The following is a 21,182-nucleotide window of genomic DNA, read 5'->3' as shown; positions in this document are numbered from 1 at the left end:
GGCTACAGTCCATGGGGTTAAAAAAAGAGTCAGATGCAACTTAGCTACTAAACAACAACAACAAATATGTACAGGTATAACTGATACACTTTGCTGTAGAGTAGACATGAACACAATATTGTAAAGCAATTATACTCCAATAAAAATGTTTTTAAAAAAGATCAAACCCTTAAAAAAAAACATACTGACCACTGTCACAAGGAAGAATGTGATCAGCAAAAAAAGAGAAGAAACCACCTCCTTCTATACAAAGTTCTTCTTAGCACAAAGAGTTGAGAGCAACTCAGGTGCCCAGAATACAGAGTCAGTAGCCACAAAAGCTCAGGCATGAGAGACAGCAGCCACATGTCTGGAAAGTCTCTCAGAGGCCAACCCAAGCCAAGGCCTGGCTCAGGAGGGGCCAGAGCCAAGGCTCCTCCAGCACAGCATGCTGGCCTCAGGGCCATCAGCCTTTGTGCAACTGATCAGACTCTCCACAGAACAGGAAGCTAGTCTCTGGAAGAGCCAGAGGGGCAGTAAACCCCTTGAAGGACAGGAAAGGAGATGCACTCCCCTGAAAATCTAACCCTGTAATGGCTGGGGAGGGCATTTTCATAACATAATGTGATATCACCTGTCAGCAGAAAGACATCACCCATCTTTCTGGAAGAAAACCAAAGTAAGAGATGGCACTGGTTCCTCTGGTAACAACTATCAAGTTACAACACACAGTACTATCCCAACAGTCTAAATTCCTAACCTAGATGACGCCACAGAAGTGAAAACGCGACTCCTTTGTCTCCTTCTTGATGAGATAGAAAGTGACTGTTGTCTCAACTTCAGCAGCACATTTTTCACACGTATTTTGCTGTCTCCCTTCCCCAAGTCATATAACTTCACTTCCTTAGCCTTTTTCCTTATCTTATTTTCCTCAACAATGATACTAATGTTATTTTTCTGGCTAATAACCATCCTGACAGGTAGATGGGACACAGAATGGATAGGAACATAACGTAGGCTCCTTGAGAGCAGAAATGGTGTCTGCCTTGTTCACTGATATATCCCTGGGCCTAGAATGGATCAGGCCTAACAACACCAAGAAGGTCTGAGCAGGAAGACCCACCATAGGAACTCAGGTTCCAAACAGCTCTCTAACTCCCAGACAGACTGGGAATAAAGCAGGACCTGGACCATAAAGGATGACAGTGTATATGCTTAGTTGCTCAGTCATGTCCAGCTCTTTGCCACCCCATGAACTGTAACCCGCCAGGCTCCTCTGTCCATGGAATTCTCCAGGCAGAAATACTGTAGTGGGTTGCCATTCCCCTCTTCAGGGGATCTTCCCAAACCAGAGATAGAACCCAGTCTCCTGTATTGCAGGCAGATTCTTTACCATCTGAGCCACCAAGAGGGAGTCCAAAAGCTGGAAGCATGAAGGAAACCAGTTGCCGGAATTGTGATACACAGTAAGGGTGAATGAGGAAGTGACCACAGGCAGCCTTTTCCCTACAAATATGGTAAAAGATTAATATAGAAACCACTCATAGGCAGTTCCTTTGAGACAAAAATTAACAACTTATTTAAGTTTCCCAAATGGCCTTCTAGTTAACACTTTACCCCAGGAACTTGGCATGAAAGAGCGAGCCAGTGGTACCAAAAAGAAAGCAGAAACCTAAGGAGAAAAACAGAAAGGACAGGTCAAGTCCAAATCTGGAAATATCACCATACAGGGAGAGTTGCAGGCATGGAGTAGTTGGAAGCGATGTGACAACCACTGGATATGGGATCAAAAAGACCTGAGGTTGGAACTTCCCTGGTGGTCCAGCAGCTAAAGACTGCACTCCCAGTGCAGGGTTCAATCCCTAGTCAAGGAACTAGATCCCACATGCCACAGCTAAGAGTTTCTATGCCACAACTAAGATCTGACACAGCCAAATAAATAAAACCAAATACTAAAAAAAAAAGACCTGAGGTCAAATCTGGGTTCTACCAGGTGATTCAGCAATCTGAGCCAAGTTATTTTGAGCCCCTCTAAGCCTCAGTTTCCTCATCTCCAACAGGACCTACAAGAACAAATGCAAAAGATCCTAGACGCGTACAGACGGACTCTCAGCACAACCAGCTACATAATCTACAAGTTCAGTATGAAATGAACATATGGGGCTTTTTCCCCAAAATAAAGGATTTCGGGACAGCCATAGCAAAGCTTTAAACTAAGCACAGGGCCCTTCTAAGGCACAGATCACGTGCATGTGAAGCTGGCCCTCACCCTAAGGGCCTGGAAGGTTTTACGATGCTATAACATTTTCTACATGTTTGTTATTCTCCGTCTCCCACATCTGTTTCCCTGTAGATAACAGTTGAAAAAAAAATTCTTCAAAAATAAAGAAACTTAGAAAGAAGTTAAATGGCCTTATCAATGTTAAATTTACTTAGGTTGATAATTATACCCTGCTTATATAAGAGAATAATATTCCTATTCTTAGGAAATCCACACTGAGGCATTTAGGGACAAAGAACTATATATGCAACTTATTCTCAGTTATTCAGAAAAAGTAACTCTGTGTGTGTGTGTGCATGCATGTACGTGTGTGTGTGTGTGTGGTGAGAGAGAGGGGGAATGCAAGCATACAATGATGAAGCAAACAGGGTAAAATTTAACAGTAAACAAATCTGGGTAACAAGACCCTTGACACCTTATAGCATCTCAGGGAGATATCTATGCTATAATTCAAACTGAATGCTGTATTTTTGTACCTGATAAATGCTTTAATGTAACACATTTGAACCATATGAAAAATCAGATTTCTGCTCGAAGTGACCCATTCCCTAGTCTTGACAATCTTTAAAAAAAAAAAAAACTGGTGTGGGAGGCTCATGGCTAAAATATTTACTTTTAATTCCACTAATGTTATTAAATATACCATTGGTATTTTACTTGTTTCACAAGATTATTATTTCTTGTATTACCAAGTATATGACTGAGACTTCAACGGAAATGATGACTAGACTTGAAGCAGTTGATCAAATGTATAGTTCGATATAAGATCAATGATTGTAATAGTGTAACTCTAGAAGGCAATGGCACCCCACTCCAGTACTCTTGCCTGGAAAATCCCATGGACGGAGGAGCCTGGTAGGCTGCAGTCCATGAGTCGGCAAGAGTCGGACACGACTGAGCGTCTTCACTTTCACTTTTCACTGCACTGGAGAAGGAAATGACAACCCACTCTAGTGTTCTTGCCTGGAGAATCCCAGGGACGGGGGAGCCTCATGGGCTTCCGTCCATGGGGTCGCACAGAGTCAGACACGACTGAAGCGACTTAGCAGGAGCAGCAAAGGATATATGGAGGTTCTTTGTTGCACTTTTATTCTTGCAACTTTTCTATGCTGCTGCTGCTGCTGCTGCTAAGTTGCTTCAGCCGTCCCTAGGATTCTCCAGGCAAGAACACTGGAGTGGGTTGCCATTTCCTTCTCCAATGCATGAACGTGAAAAGTGAAAGTGAAGTCGTTCAGTCGTGTCCGACTCGTAGCGACCCCATGGACCTCAGCCTACCAGGCTCCTCTGTCCATGGGATTTCCCAAGCAAGAGTACTGGAGTGGGGTGCCATTGCCTTCTCCACAACTTTTCTATGAGAATAAATTATTTCCAAAGGAAAAGTAAAGGTCCCATGTGAGCTTTGGGGGAACGAGAGTAACAGCAGAGAGGCGAGGCTGAAGCTCTGTTTAGATGGCAGCACATTTCTTCTTTGTTAACTGCTGAATCTCTAGCACAGAACCCAGGTCAATAAATATTTCAGGCAGGAAGGAGAAAAGGGCAATATCCCATGGGGGAGTGAGGGCTTGGAGCAAGGACAAATGACTGATAGTTTACAGCGGCGCTTGGGAATCAGCGAACTGCCTCTACTTAGAATGAGACCACAGGCACAAGGTGTGACGTGGTGTATACCACACACTGCACTACACTGCACAGGCCTTGGTTCTCACTGCTTACTGGCTTACTAAGAGTTCACTTAGACCCACCTTGGGCCCACCATTTAACCTTCCCAGGCCTCAGGGTCCTCACTGATAAGATGTGGGAGGTTACTAACTCATTCACCAAGCAATTACTGGATGTCTCCCATATGCCAGGCCCTCAAGTCATGTTCCCTGCTCTCTAGAGCTTTCATTCTGGAAACAATCTTACAACTGACTACACTAAATAATTTCTTGAGGTCTTTTCCAACCCTGAAAATTCTATACGAAAACTCTGGGGCTTTTTACTTCAAAAATAGGAATTAATTTAACCTCTCGGAAGAACTTACAACAAAAGCATGCTCTCTTAAAGGTGAAAATACACCCAAGATATCCTATGTTTCATAACTTAAAAATCTGTACACACAGGCAGGGAAATGCCTGAGAGCATATATAATTAAGCCTTCTGCAAACGATCAAGGTGATTTTAGTTGCCAAAATTCTCATTCCTTGACAAGTTATACAAATAGCAAGAATTTCAAAAATCTAACTGGGCAAAGTAGCTACAAAAAAACATTATTAAGATAGAAATACATTTTTAAAAGCAATAAATTTATCAATGAGAAAAATAAGTTTGAAGTGTAGATTAATGATTAGTATTAAAATTACAACATCAAAAGTATTTTAATTTTCTGCTTCATCAGTCCTCCTCATTCACAGTCAACTAGCACAAAAATGGTTACAAAGGCTAATTTTGTTAAAGACCTTGGAGAAAAGAGGAAAGAACTGCTCCTTCATGAATACTAAAGATGATAAAATAGGAAACCAATAACATTTTATCACTTTATATAAATTAATCTAATTTAGAAATAATTTAGTACCATGATTTATGCAGACTTGTTATCTAGCCAAGAAAATTTTTATATTACTAGTATCAGAAGCATGGTACCTACGGTTGCCAGATATTAAACATCCACACTGATTTATATAATTTAGGAGAAATGGGAAGGGACAGGGGATCAAAAAATATAATTATGAGATTCCAAATGCTCAAAGTAAGGGACATATAAGAATATTATTTCCCAGATGGGTTCTCAGGAGCTAACATAGGAACATACATCCATGAAAGACAGTTGCACTCACAGGCTACAAGTTGAGATATTGAGACTGAGCATTTGTCCTTGAAAAACAACCATCCACTAACATAATTCACAAAGACCTGGACACTCTTACTATTTCTTGGGAGATGCAAAGAGGGACTTTTTTTTTTTTTTTTAGATTTTTTGATGTGTACTATTTTAAAGTCTTTATCGATTTGTTACAATATTGCTTCTGTTTTATGTTTGGGTTCTTTGACCCTGAGGCAAATAGGATCTTAGCTCCCCCACCAGGAATCAAGCCAGCACTCCCTGCAGTGGAAGGCGAAGTCTTAACCACTGGGCCACCAGGGAAGTACTAAAGAGGGACCACTTTAAAGAGTTAACTTCCACAACTAAAGGTATTCATCTGTGGTTTTACAAAATGGTAGTTTGAAAATTTTTATCCCTAGAAATGAAAAATGTTCTAAATGTCCTTTGGATTCATGGAGTCAACACTTTACCAGATAGTAAATTACCAGATAGTGAAATCATTACTTGATCTAAATGCTACATGGATTATATGACTATTTGTAAAGTTCAGCACCTGGCTCCCCACAGAGTTCAGTTCAGTTCAGTTCAGTCCAGTCGCTCAGTCATGTCTGACTCTTTGCAACCCCATGAATCGCAGCACGCCAGGCCTCCCTGTCACTAACCATTTATTAGCCATGAAGACGCAAAAAAGTCAGTTGGATGTCACCAGATGAGGAGAGGCCTGTCTCACAGAGCCCTGCTGCCCTCAGTGATGGAGGAACCGATGCACGATGCTCAGGCCCTCCTACAGCAGCCCTGCAATGAACACTTCATACTCACCTGGCCAACACAAAGAGATTTTTAACATGCTTTCAGGTAAAACTGATTTCATGTCACAATATTCCAACGCTATTAAAAAGATCTAACCATTTCCCATAATCAGAAAATACAGAGGTTTGCAAGATTTATCTCACAGAAAATCCACTTAGAGTTTCATAACGCTCAGTCAGATCATAAAGCCCAGTTGAGTTGGATTGGCAGAATGCTGGCTTTTTGAATTAACCCTTTTACTAGATGGTTGAATATGAATATGCTTTCTCATCTCTGAAGGAGAGTGGTTTTAGTCAAAGGTTTACAGTGTTCAGAAGGGGCAAGGAGTAACAGATCACTTTGAAATATGATGAAAGCTAAGGACTTTGTTCATAGGAGGCGATGAACAAATGTATATCCATATAAACACAGAGTGTCTGGAATAATGTTTTCAGAGATTTTACAACGTCCTGAAGCCCAGCTACAGGTTCTGCTTAGAATTCCCCATGAGATGGCTTCTCAAATCCTTTTCTAGCTCTGCTATGCCATGCATGCTGTAGACTGGGGTGTTGCTCATATCCTTAACTACACACACAAGTTTCCATCCTCTCAGTGTGTTGGTTGGTGGAGGTCATTCTCTTCCTCTAACCCCATTCTTCTAACCTGTTCCTCGAAGAAAAAGGACTAATCTCTCACTCATGAGGACAAGCCCAGTACATCTCTCAGAGCAGTGCTGCCCCCTCTTTACTGTGCTCGCAAACCACCTAGATCTGGGGAAATTGCAGATTCCAACTCAGCAGGTTCAGGAGGGCTGTGAGTCAGCATTTCTAACAAGCTCTGAGGCACCACTCCAGTAGATGCCTCCTCTCAACCCCCACCCCAGTTCCCTAAGCCCCCTTCTCAGCCCAAGGGCAGCTCACCATGGTGTTTCTGTGAAATCCTCAAATGACTTCTAAAAAGTCTCAAGTTCTTTTAAAACATTCAAATCCATCCCACCTGTCCCCAACCTTCAACTGCTCTAGAAGAAAAAATTATGTGTAATACATCATATGGACAGGGAGGCCTAGGGTGCTGCAATTCATGGGGTTGCAAAGAGTCGGACAAGACTGAGAGACTGAACTGAACTGAATACATCACTGTGTCACAATAGTAGAAAAACTGGATTTTAGGCTGACAAACCTCGGTTTGAACACCATAATCTAACATGTGGTTTTGGCCCAATGTTCACCTCTCTTAGTTTCATCTCTAAAACTGTCTGTTGGAAAACTTAAAAGAGATAATACTGGATGGAAATTATTATATATATAGGATGGATAAACAACAAAGTCCTACTGTATAGCACAGGGAACTCTATTCAATATCCTGTGATAACCATAATGGAAAAGAGCATGAAAAAGAATACATATGTGTAACTGGAGCCACTTTGCTGTATTGCAGAAATTAATACAACATTATAAATCAACTATACTGCAACAAAGGTTTTTTCAAAAAGACAGTGCTAGTAAAGCAACCAGCATTGCCAGTGCTAATGACAACCTTGATTCAGCATCAGCCCTAACCTTTCCTAATATAGAAACACCCCAAGAATAGTGGAATATAGAATCCACCAATTCCTCCTGACAAGATCTAAACCTAAATATCTTAACATCCTCTTTGTGTCCCCCTATATGACTCCAATGTGCAAAGAACGATCTGAGAAGACAAGATTTCTTCTCCTTCACAACTCTGAACTTCTAGCAACACAGGGACCTGGAGAATTAGCTTCCTCACATGTGAAGTGAGGCAGAACAAATGTCTACAGGAGCTAAAAAGTTTGCCTTCAACAACAAAACGTGTACACCTCTCTCAATCTCTAAGCACCCCTTAGTTTTCCAGTGTAGATAAACACAATTCTAATAATACTCAAGACTAATCTGCTGTACTCCAAACGATGGTACTGTTCTCCCAGTTCCTGTGCTTCACATTTATTTCTGCATCTATCCTTTAACAGGTTGTGAACTGTGCAGTCCTCATTATAGATTAATCAAAGCAAAACATTTATACATTCTGCTTCCTGTTGTTAAGAATCTTCCCTAAGTATTTCTGTTCACCATCAGGAGGCTATGAATAACCTTGTGAGGTCAACTAACACTAAAGGGAATATATGTGTTTCATGCAACAAATATCTCAGCTATAAAGTTCAGACAAGTCACACTAAAAGGGCACTAAGAAAGCACAATATTAGAAGGAATACGAAATAAATCTGTTAGGAAAAAACGACTATATGAAGGTGAGCATATCACTTGCCCCTCTCACTCCTCTGCATAAAAGAGTTTCGTGCATCACTTTTGCTCAGACTAGCAAATAATTACATACTGTCCTCAATCAGTAAATTAATTTAATTTAGTTTACTGATTAGATCAATATTTTAGTAAATCAACAATCTCAAGGATTCCTTGTTGGCTCAGCAGTAAACTGCCAGCTAATGCAGGAGATACAGGTTCTATCTCTGGTCTAGGAAGATCCCACATGCCTCAAAGCAACTAAGCCCACGCACCACAACTATTGTGCCTATGCTCTAGAGACTGGGAGCCACAAGTACTGAAGCTAGTGTGCCTAGACCCCATGCCCTGCAGCAACAGAGCCCACCACAATGGGGAGCCCAGGCACCGCAACTAGAGAGTAACCCACACCGCTGCAATGAAGAGAAAAGCCCTCCCAGGAACAAAGACACAGCACAGCCAAAAATAAAGAAATAAATACAATTACCTTTTGGGGGGAAAAATACAAACAAACAATTTTAGCCCAGTGAGTATCACCCCTCAAATGCATCAAAATCACCCAAAGTTAGACAGAAAGATACAGATAGAAGGAATGAAAGGATGAAGATGGAGGACTCATCCCACTCCCAGAGATGATTTAATGAGGATTGGGTAGAACCCAACCACCAATATCTTTTAAGCACCTCAGCAGATTCTAATGTATAACTAGAGTGGAGAATCACTACTTGGTCTTTGGTTTTTAAATCACTTTAAGAAAGTACAGACTTAAAACACATACTGAGATTATAGACTACTTTTTCCTATTTCTTTAGTCTCTCCTGTACTCTCCAACTTTTCAACAGTGAGCCTGTATTGCTATAAAAAAAATTGTGAATAAAAATTAATAGAAAACCACAAAATGCCAAGCATAAATGACTTTTATATTTTCTGCTTCTATATTCAAACACACACTTGAATCCATAATCTTATGAGATGTCCCCTCTTTCCATACCTTCAAGAGTCAGTATAAAACAGGCTATCATCACAGAAAATAATCATGATCAAATTCATGAATTCTATAGTTCCGGTGAAAGAATATGTTTTTGCCACCTTAAGTCTGGGGTTTATAACCCACCAGAATCTAATTGGTTGCCCCCACTGGAATTATGTGCAGAGTTCTGAAAATTCCCCCAGGCCCAGGCCATAACCCAGAGCAATTAATCAGAACCTCTGGGCTGGGACCCACAGTTTTTGGTATTTTTTAATATACCCAGCTGATTCCAACATGCAACCAAGGCTGGGAACCACTGACTTAAAGAATTAATTAATACAAGTCTCTAGAAATAAGCTTCTACTGGCTTGAAAGCACAATACCTTGAAATTCTGACACTGGTATAATTTCAAAAAATGGTCACTGTGGATATGCATTGATATTCAATTTCAAGTTGCCAAGGAATAAAACAGCACACTAAATAATAAATGCGTCCACTGTTCTCCTTTTTAATTGGGAATAAGTCACCATCTTCTACATTTAAATACAAGAAGTTCTGAAATCACTGTTATATGTCAGTCACACATTCTGACCAAGAAAGGAATATGGACAAGACAAAATTCGACAGGAAAAAAAAATGTTTTCACAGATTCTACATTTATTCTACCCAAGTAGGTATTATTCTCGGGATAACTTTGCTACCTAGAAGTCAGAATCGTACTCTCATGTTGCCTGAGATTCTCAGATAAAAGGCCTAGATGCTCACCATTTTCTTGTTTGTAAATCTGAAATAAAAGTGCATCTCTTTAACTTTTAAAGAAGCTCTGTTGTGCTTGATTATTCTCACCATGCACCCCCCAGGCCTCCTTTCCTCCTCCCTTAATGAGGAAACTGGTGCTTTGGTTTTGGGGCAGATCTATTCTCTGCTTTCTGGGGTAAGAATTAGCCCACAGATAACACTCACTTCTGTGCCTGAAGACTTTCCAGACCCAAGCAGCAGAGAATTTTAATAGTATGCAAAACACTGCAATTAAACAGCTTTTATTAACTGTTATTTTTACATGAACAAAACCTCTATTTTCATAGTTGTACTGTGCTGATGTGCTCAGTCGTGGCCAACTCTTTGCAACCCCATGGACTGTAGCCCACCATGTTCCTCTGTCCATGGAATTTTCCAGGCAAGAATACTGGACTGGGATGCCATTTCCTTCTCCAGGAGATCTTCCTGACACAGGGATTGAACCCTATTCTCCTGCATCGCAGGCAGATTCTTTACCACTGTGCCAACTGGGAAGCCAAGGAGAGATTAAATCGCCCTCCATTTGGCTGTCCACCAACTTCTGTCACAGTATATATAACCAACAGGGAAATTCTGGAGGGTATTATTAAATGAATTCAAAACGTCCAAGAAATTCTTTTGAAGACATGGATTCATCCTTTTCCACTTTGAGGCATTACACATTTGCAATCATCTTTTCTAGAGCATACTAGGATTCTCAGAAGACTTGTCTTTTCCTTCTCAGTCCCAGAAGGTGTGATTTAGGTGTATTACGTGTATTCTTTTGTTCTCCAAGCCAAAAGCATGAGTGAAGGGGAGAAGAAAGCGTGCGGCAGGAGAACTGATGCATTCCACAGCACAAAGATTAAAGGCCAAACTTAAGAGTGAAAAAAATAATGAAACAGGTGGTTCTTATCTCCCCTATTAAAATGAGTAAATTCATTCAGCAACATTTTATTAAACACCTCAGCGGTAAAGAATCCTGCAATGCAGGAGATGAGGATTAAATTCCAGGTTGGGAAGATCCCCTGGAGGAAGGCATGGCAACCCACCCCGGTATTCTTGCCTGGAGAATCCCATGGACAGAGGAGCCTAGCAGGCTACAGTCCATGGGATCACAAAGAGTCAGACACGACTGAAGTGACTTAGCACACAAGCATGCACATACAATGCCACTCTATGTGTACTGGAGATACAAGTCACAGCAGTCTCTGCTACCCTGGGAGTTAGAATACAAGGAGGACAGAAATTAAACTGGTTATCACAAAACTGTTTTACTACAACAGTGATAATGCAATGAGGCAGCAATATGGGGTGCTAGGGTAGCATAAAAGGGGGAGTGATCTGGTCTGGGAAGTCAGTATAAACTTCTCTTGAGGGCACCCTTAATCTGGGCTCTGAAGGATGGGGTGGCAGCCAACCAAGCAAAGAAGGAGTTAATTTTGTGGGCAAGGAATGCAAAAGTCAGCATAGCTGTGGTGCAAAAAAGGAGGGGAAGCAAGAGAAGATTGGCAAGGCAGTCAGGTACCGGTGGGAAGAGGCAATTTTGCTCCAGACATACTGAGTGTGAGGACTGGCAGGCATCAGTGGAGCCATCAGATAGGAAGATGGACATCTGAGCGTGGTGCAAAAGAGGAGCCATCTAAGCCAAGTACACACTGATGGGAGCTATGGATGTAGAGATGGGAAAAGCTACAAGAGTGGGTGAAAAATACACCAGGCTATGGGCTTCCAATTTTTAAAAAATCTGAATATCCCTTTGGAATCAACAGTTTGCACTTATAACAACCCCAAACATACCTGCTTCAAGGAATGAGCCCTAAAAAACATATAAACTATCACCATTCAATTGGATGACTTTTCATGTACACAGAGTAAAGGACCAAGCTGGAATTTTCAATCTTTGTTTGTGATTATAAATACAATCACTAATAATTATTACTTTGATCAAAGAAAAAAATCTGGATCTTTTGTATAACTAAATTAAATAATTATGCTGCCCGGGAAGAACCCTGAAACTACTTGTGGAAAGACATTTCATCCTCTCATCAATCTCTGTGCATACATTAGGCACAGAGTAGGAAAGACAATGGGGAAGATGAGAGAGCAAAGGAAAATTAATTATAATTATGGAAATGCAGCTTAAAGAACAAAGGCTTAAATTTGTAACACAGGTCTAAGGGGACGTAATTCTCATAAGTAGCCATTTAAAACGTGAGAAGTCTGCAAATCAGAAGGGAAAGTTGACTGTTTATTAGATGTTTCTTTCTAACTTAGTTAAGTGGAAAATTGGTATTCCCAAGCATAAAGGAATAAAACAATCAGTAGCCTGCCTGCTTGGCTGGACTCTCAGTGACCACAGGTTTGAGAGAATTTGAGAGATTATCAGGAAGGGCCAGCCAAGGATATCACTTAACCCAACAGGCTCATTGCAGACAACAACTAAAGCTTCAAAGACCCAACACTGTTCACTTCTCATCCACCAGGGCTTCCCAGGTGTCCAGATCTTCAATTTGCCATTTTCGTACACACTCCACCTGGGTCTTTTCATGCCCTCCATCATTACAGAATGTGAATGACCTTGACACGGAAAGCGTGACAAAATAGAACACAGTGGGTCCAGTCACCCCCCAGAAGCCCACTGAATCAGATTCCCAATGGGGAAAAGAGGCTGAGACATCTCACCACAGATTTTTATAAATCTGATCGTTGTTTGGTTCTGATTAGTCCAGATACACAATCTTGCAAGAAGCAAGCACAACAAAGAACACCAGTACCTTTGGGAAAAGGACATCACTTGAATCCAAAATGTTAGTGGATACAGACCGGCCTGGCATGGCTCTACAGAGGACCAAGGAGAACTGCCAGGGGTGAGGAGGTAGGATTCCATCTATTCAAAATCACATGACCTGAGTCCCTATTGCGTGTACAGCCTCGGCACATGGAATAGCACAGACAGTACTCTGAGAATTAAAATCAGAGCACCAGTCATTCCCAGAGACAAGCGGGGGAAGAGCTCATTTCAGTTCAGTCAGGTCACTCAGTCGCGTCTGACTCCTTGCTACCCAGTGGGCTGCAGCACGCCAGGCTTCCCTGTCCATCACCAACTCCCAGAGCTTACTCAAACTCATATCCATCCAGTTAGTGATGCCATCCAACCATCTCATTCTCTGTCGTCCCCTTCTCATCCTGCCCTCAATCTTTCCCAGCATCAGGGTCTTTTCCAGTGAGTCAGTTCTTTGCATCAGGTGGCCAAAGTATTGGAGTTTCAGCTTCAGTATCAGGCCTTCCAATGAATTTTTAGAACTGATTTCCTTTAGGATAGACTGGCTTGATCTCCTTGCAGTTCAATACCACAGTTCAAAATCATCAATTCTTCAGCACTCAGCTTTCTTTATAGTCCAACTCTCACATCCATACATGACTACTGGAAAAACTATAGCTTTGACTAGATGGACCTTTGTTGGCAAAGTAATGTTTCTATAAAAGAATAATTCAAATAATTCAGAGAGGCTTCCTAAGGCTTATAGGGGTAGCGCCCATAACAGTGTGAGAAGAGACAGAGACAGAGGTCAGCAGGTCTGGGAGGAGGACAGGAGCAACTTTATAGCCGGCCCAACCTCCAGAGCCCACAGAAATCCACATGCAGAAACACGGAGATTAGAAAAGGGGCAGGGACCAGGCAGTCACCCGTGCCCCCTCACCAAGAGTCCTCAGGGCAAGGGAAGCCAGGCCTCAGCTAGAGGGAATTAGAAATGGACATTGGGTGGGGCTAAAGGGAGACAGCAGCTCCTCTCTGCAGAGTCTTAGGTGACAGAGGGGTCAGAGTGAAACCAAATATTCATAGAAGATAGAACCAGAGTCTTGATCATCTCACCACCAATGACAAACAAACAGGGCTGGGGTGTGGCTCAAAGGCCTTTGCTTCCCCCATCCCTCTTCCTAGTACCAAAATCTGAGGATTTTGAATTCTTCTTTAAGGAGAAGAACTATAGCAGGGCCAGAAGAATGCCCACTCTCAGCCCTGAGCCAGGGGTAAGGGAGGAGACAGGATTTAAATGAGTTTGACTTTAACATTTCAAACTGGACTAGACCTCAACTAGGCTCCCCAGGTGGCACAGTGGTAAAGAACCCACCTGCCAATACAGGAGATACAGGAGACTTGGGTTCAATCCCTGGGTCGGGAAGATCCCCTGGAGTAGGAAACGGAACCCACTCCAGTATTCTTGCCTGGAGAAATTCACAGCCAGAGGAGCCTGGCAGGCTACAGTCTATAGGGTCACAAAGAATCAGGAGCAACTAAGCACGCATGAGCACACAGCACCTCAATAACCAAAAGTAGCCAAAAAGTAATAGAATTTGCCCCAGATGTTGCAAAGATTATTTTTCAAAGTAGTAATTGGTGAAAAATAAAACAATTTTGTGTATGTTAGTGTTAGTCACTCAGTCTTGTCCAACTTGTGATTCCACGATCAGTATCCCATCAGGTTCCTCTGTCCATGGGATTTCCGAGGCAAGAATACTGGAGTGGGTTGTCATTCCCTTCTCCAGGGGATCTTCCCAACCCAGGGATCAAACCCAATTCTCCTGCATTGCAGGCAGGTTCTTTACCATCTGAGCCACCAGGGAAGCTGTTTTAGTAATTGGTGAAAAATAAAACAACTTTGTGTATATGCTACAATAAATTGAGAATGCTCAATAAACAAGTTATAAATGGAATGCCCATCATAAAGAAAGGGGGGAAGAGGAGTAAAAATAATGAATTTTGAATTTTGATATAAAAAGCATTTCACTGAGGTTTTGAGAATTTTCTCTGTCTCCAAGAGATGAAGGAAGAACATCATGTGACCATAAGATTATAGAGTAAGTCTGCCTCACCAGCTCACAATAAAGTTTATGTCTAACTACACACAAGTGTCTACTTTTGTTAAGGCCTGAATGGCGAACTCTAACTTGTCACAAGCGAGGATTAAGTACGTAGACCAATTTGGTTGGTTGCTGCTGTTGTTCAGTCATGTTCAACTCTTTGCAGGCCAGGTTTCCCTGTCGCTCACCATCTCCCGGAGTTTGCTCAAACTTATGTCTACTGAGTCGATGATGGTCAGTTAATTCATAGCAAATTCCTCAAACAGCCTCTATTTAAAAGTGGCCTGAGGAGGGGAGGTGGGGAAACAAGCATTTCTTGACATTTTAACACATAGGAAGATGTTTAGAGGTTATCTGTCCTAAATAGCAGCATTTGCTGACATGGAAACTTGTTCCAAAGCACAAAGTTCACAGCAACCCAGTGGGAGGGTGACCCCTGCAAGAGGCCTCACTCTTTTTGCTGAGCCTTCACTGCCTCTGGCTATTTGCAAGATGCCCTTAACATCACTGACCCGTCCTCCATGCTTTCTGCCTGAGTATGGGGCTAAAGAGGAATCCACTGGGCAAAGCTGCTTCCAAAATTAGTTCTATTAAATTTACAACATTTATATATATTATGCATTCTCTCCTTTAAGGCCTTTTTTTAACTCTTTGTCTCAATTTGTCTTTGAAATTTTTTCCATGTAGTGTTCCTCTCCAAGAAATAATACTTTTGATCTTAATGATGCCCGCAATATCTTGACTCTCATTGCATTAATAGGTATTCTCTATGCACTGGTATTTTTCTGGACCCAGAAGAGAATGTGTATACAGTCACTGGCTGGAAAAGCTAGGCTTTGACTCAGTAAAACAATGACACTCTTAAAAAAAAAAAACAAAAAGGTAGTAATGCCCCAAACCCCTAAAGTAGGCAGGCTGCTTAAGTCATAACTTGCTAATAAACTGGCCTAAATTAATAAGAACCCTAATTCACTTCTATATAACTTCATTCTCCTTGCATATTTACCAGGCAGGATCTGACAGGATGAAATTCCAGTGAGGTAAACCTCTCCACTCTTCTTCTGTGAATAAATGACATTTGTCCTAAAAACCTGTCAGTCCTTGCTACTGGTCTCTCTATGATCAGGAAGGACTTAGAAAAACACACACACACACATACACACACACACACACCAACCCCCCACAACCTCCACCCAAAGGGATATGCTGCTTTTTGCCAGTGCAAAGGTAACTACAAATTTTACAGTCAAATAAGAATCCTACTTATGTTGGTTTTCCAGTATTACAATTATAAAAAGCAATGCTAGAAATAAAAATTAAATCACCTCCAAGGTGACTTGGAGAAACTCAAATGTTTGAAAAAGCTTGTGTGCATTAGAAATTATAGATGTTAAATAGTAAATATACTGACAATTGGTTTAAGTATCTGTGTCCCAAATCAGATAAAAATGAAGCAATTCACAACAGCCAAGAGAAAGAGCTGAGGATACAGGTCATTTTCAAATGAGAACAATTTACGAAAATATCAGCCATTAAAGCAAGGTTCATACTACACAAATTATTCTTTGCCCAAGTTTTTTCTCTATATCAAACAAATTAGAAACAAAATCCAACTAGAAAAAGCCTCTAGCAACTGGCTTCTTTGATAGGCTTATAATCCCTTTGGATTCAATAGACTCACTAAAAATCGGGGCAAAGGACAGACAAGTGGGAAATTAAAAAAAAAAAAAAACCATCATAATTCGTACCAGAGGTCTTCTCCTCACTGACACAGAATTAAGTCAATTCAACCAGCTCATTACTGTTAGCCAGCACCCACCATTTCCTACCTGTTCCAAATATTCTATTCCTAGATCAGGATTGTTGCAAAAATGAGAAAAGATAAAAGACTGGACAGAAACTGAAGGTTAGTGTTACTCTTTGGTTTGTGGGATTGTGGGTAATTTTCTACATTGTTCCAATGAGAACTCACCTCCTCTATATTCAGAAAAAGAGGCTATGAATGCACTTTATGAACTGTGAAACAGTATACAAATATTACATTTTTATTTTTACTTTTCTTGACCTCTATAACCCACCTGTAAGCTATGTGAGAGCTTGAAGGTGCTCAGTGGCTTTAGAGAGTTCCAAGAAAACATCTACCTCTGTTTTATTGACTATGCCAAAGCCTTTGACTGTGTGGATCACAACAAACTGTGGAAAATTCTTCAAGAGATGGGAATACCAGACCACCTAACCTGCCTCCTGAGAAATCTGTATGCAGGTTAAGATGCAACAGTTAGAACCAGACATGGAACAATGGACTGGTTCCAAATTGGGAAAGGAGTACGTCAAGGCTGTATATTGTCACCCTGCTTATTTAACTTATATGCAGAGTACATCATGCAAAATGCCAGGCTGGATGAAACTCAAATTGGAATCAAGATTGTCGGAGAAATATCAATAACTTCAGATATGCAGATGATACCACCCTTATGGCAGAAAGCAAAGAACAACTGAGGGGCCTCTTGATGAAAGTGAAAGAGGAGAGTGAAAAAGCTGGCTTAAAATTCAACATTCAAACAATGAAGATCATGGCATCCAGTCCCATCATTTCATGGGAAATAGATGGGAAAACAATGGAAACAGTGACAGACTTTATTTTCTTGGGCTCCAAAATCACTGCAGAAAGTGACTGCAGCCATGAAATTAAAAGACATTTGCTCCTTGGAAGAAAAGCTATGACAAACGTAGACAGCATATTAAAAAGCAGAGACATTACTTTGCCAACAAAGGTCCATCTAGTCAAAGCTATAGTTTTTCCAGTAGTTATGTATGGATGTGAGAGTTGAACCATAAAGAAAGCTGAGTGCCAAAGAACTGATGTTTTTGAACTGTGGTGTTGGAGAAGACTCTTGAGAGTCCCTTGGACTGCAACGAGATCAAACCAGTCAATCCTAAAGGAAATCAGTCCTGAATATTCATTGGAAGGCCTGATGCTGAAGCTGAAACTCCAATACTTTGGCCGCCTGATGCTGAAGCTGAAACTCCAATACTTTGGCCACCTGATGCGAAGAACTGACTCACTGGAAAAGACCCTGATGCTGGGAAAGATTGAGGGCAAGATGAGAAGGGGACGACAGAGAATGAGATGGTTGGATGGCATCACTAACTGGATGGATATAAGTTTGAGTAAGCTCCGGGAGTTGGTGATGGACAGGGAAGCCTTGGCATGCTGCAGTCCATAGGGTCGCAAAGAGTCAGACATGACTGAGCTACTGAACTGACCTGAGTGGCTTTAGTCATATCCCACTCTTTACGACCCCATGAACCATAGCCTGCCAGGCTTCTCTGTCCGTGGGATTTTCCTCACAAGAATACTGGAGTGGGTTGCCATGCCCTCCTCCAGGAGGTCTTCCCAACCCAGATCTCCATCATTCAAGGTGGAGTCTTTATCACTGAGCCACCAGGGCAGCCCATCTAGCCCTCATTTTAAAGTGGCTCTTTTCTCCTGGGAATACTACTTAAGTATGCATATTCTAAAAGTCTATTATCTTGCAGAGGAAATGGTTCTTTTCTGTTTATAATGAATGGGGTTTTGTTTCATTTTGTTTGCCTTGGTTTTGTAAGGAGAGTTACCAGCAGACCTGGAGAAGCTCCTCTAAAAGAAATCTGACCTTTCTAACTCAACATGTCCTGTCCCTTATCTTTTCTCAGAAATGTTCAGACATTCTCTATAAAAATTATATTACTAGTGCTCCCTTGGCTTAAAATATACTAAGAATCCTCACAATTCTCCATTAAGTTAAATAAACTCCTGTCTTTACAGGCATTATTTTTCTGCAGAGGTAAATACACAGCAAGAGCAGAAGCATCATACTTTTCTGAATTACATAGCCTTTGGCACAGAGATCCAAATGATATTTTATACTATCAGAAATACTTAAAGCTACTGCTTTACTATAAATGAAGAGAATCATAATTCTAATTGGTTTTAATCCTTTTAATCTTGAGAAGATTTGCTATCTCTAAATCCTCTCAAAAGAGAAATTCCTCAATGTAAGAAGGAATCAACTCATATTTTAAGTATTCTGCTGCCCCCTTGTGTATCTCACGTTTAGAAACAAGACAGCTCCCGAAACACATACAAATGTAAAGCTCAGAAATACTTCAATGGAATCTTGGAACCTAGAACTGGAAAGAACCTAAAAAATTACGGAGAACGGCACACTCATTTCACAGAGGAGAAAACTGAGATCTGAAGGATTATATAACTTGGTCAAGATCAGATACGGTTAGTTAATAGGAAGCAAACACTGCTGAATAGAACTTCAACCTCTCAGAGTGTTAATTGCTCTATTAAAATGGAGATGGAGCCTGGAAGAAAACACTGGGGTTCTGGAGTTAAGCAGATATGAATTTGATTTTGGATCACCACTTTGCACCGTCCGCAAACCTCTTTCCCCATCCACAAAATGGGATGAATAATAACAACGGCAAAGGTGTTAAACGGATTCGGTAGGACCATGTTTCTCAAGCCGTCAGCATAACTACCAGCAATACAGTAATTCACTAAGTGGTAACAAAACTATACAAATACATAGAAAATTGTTTTTAAGTTGTTATAGCCTTTAGATGTCTGGACAAAGGTATTCTAAAATAACAAATGAATAAAACCTGAACTTTTTCAAAACTGGCACAAAACTTGGAAAAAGAATGCAATTTTTCTAACTCCTATGTTTCCTTGATTATATTTTTTTTATTACAAGTAAATTTGTAACAGAAAACACCACACTTTGTAACAGCAAACAAATTTGTAAATTTTTAACAGCAAACACTGTGTGAAGAGATGAAGCTAGGAACAGGGTCCTTAGGTGAGGCTCACAGGAAAGCAAAACAGAACTCAGTGCCAAAGTGTTAAGTTACAATATTTTCATCTCCTCTGCTAAGAGGTCTTCACCAATACAATGCCGAGAGAGAGTCAGCCTGGAAGAGTAGAGGCTAAAATTTTAGCTCTGACTTTGCTAATAACTGGTTATGCCAACTTGGGCTGGTCTTTTCCTCTCTTCCTCCCTTTCTTGACCTGTAAATGAAGGCGTCCTCTATCTAGCAAAGTTCCATAGCAAGGTGGTATAATGAACATGAAAAAAACATGGCAAAGCATGCTTTGACAAAGTAGAGTTAAGTTTATCTTAAAGTTAATCTAAAGCAATAAAAAACATTATGTCTGCACTAACTTGCGGAAGAAAAACCAAACTGACAAAGTAGAAGGCAGGTTAGGTTAAGGATTCTGTTCAGCAGCACTCTACTCATGAAATCTCTCTTCTCGCTACAGTTCCACTAACTCTTGATGGAGATCACTCCCCAAATCCTGCCAACACACGCGTTTCAACTCGAGTCAGTTTCACCCAAGGGCATCCTGATATCAGGATTGACAGAGCTTACCCCTAACTGTCTATCACAAGACAAATACAGCAGCAGGGTAATGGCAATTCATCTTAGTTTGTCATGAAAATGACTAATGTTGACCATTCTGATTTACAGCCACACTCGTCCACCCTGTTACATGAAAATGACTAATGTTGACCATTCTGATTTACAGCTGCACTCGTCCACCCTGTTACTGGTTACGTGCCATGACCTGCTCTGTTTTGTACGGTGCCTGATGGAACGCACACACCAGGCTCATTATAAGCCCTGATTGATGATCCACCAATATTAACTGAATACTACTTGTGGGTCTAGCCCCTCAAATTTCAAACATCAGAAAGGAAGGAATATGACTGAAGTTGATAGCATGGAAGGAGGAGGAAAGGCCCTGACATAAACTAACTTTCAAGGTAGAAAGTGATGATGCGGTTATGGTTGTTGAGGTGGGGCATGCCAATTCCAGTTGTGGGCAAGGAGTCCGGTGGGGCTTCTTGGGTAATTTTTCATCAGCAAGTTAACTCAAGCTCTTGGTTCAACCCGATAATTATACCACGTTTGCACCCGGAGTGCTGGAATAAAAGTGCTGTCAGAAACAAAAGATCCAACTGCAGGAGTAGAAAGGCAACTCACCATGAAACGGACTGTTGTCCACCAGGAAATGCCTGCGGTACTGCACACAGCTCCTTTTCTCCAAGTTCCAGTAACTCATTGTCAGAAGATTGCTGGCACAGCATCAAAACCAAATTGCCCTGTCAAGGGAAACAGAATGAGACAAAAAAAAGAAGAAAGCAGCAGCCACATGCCCACACTGGCTGCCTGATGCTTTCAGTCCCCAGGCATTCGGGGACAGCACACAGGGCTCCTACCTCCTCCACACGGGGAGCTGGTACCACCCCCCCAGGCCCCAAGAAATTCCCCAAAAGTTTTCCCACCCAGTAGAAGGTCCTTTAACACAGCATCGCTGGAGCTTTTTCTAATTGTGCCTTACAGGGCTCAAAGTTACCGCTGTCCTGGGGGAAAACCAAGCCACCACCAGGGAACAAGTT

At 41.3% G+C, this 21,182-nt stretch overlaps 1 protein-coding gene across 6 annotated transcripts in view; it reads right to left on the bottom strand.

Moving 5' to 3' along the window:
- Positions 1-21,182, bottom strand: part of PLCH1 (phospholipase C, eta 1) — a 253,204-nt gene that overhangs the window by 201,685 nt on the left and 30,337 nt on the right. For 5 of the 6 annotated variants that reach the window (XM_010844736.1, XM_010844734.1, XM_010844735.1 and 2 more), the window contains one exon: positions 20,767-20,885. The exons of the other annotated variant lie outside the window; for it this stretch is intronic. In XM_010844736.1, the coding sequence (XP_010843038.1) occupies positions 20,767-20,845 (79 nt within the window). In that variant the 5' untranslated portion in view covers positions 20,846-20,885. The remainder of the gene's footprint in view (positions 1-20,766; positions 20,886-21,182) is intronic. 6 annotated transcript variants of the gene reach the window in all.

Source organism: Bison bison, unplaced genomic scaffold (genome assembly GCF_000754665.1).
Source record: "Bison bison bison isolate TAMUID 2011002044 unplaced genomic scaffold, Bison_UMD1.0 scf7180017864207, whole genome shotgun sequence".
NCBI lineage: Eukaryota > Metazoa > Chordata > Mammalia > Artiodactyla > Bovidae > Bison > Bison bison.
The sequence above is the reverse complement of the archived record's forward strand: the minus strand, read 5'-3'. Positions and strand labels throughout refer to the sequence as shown.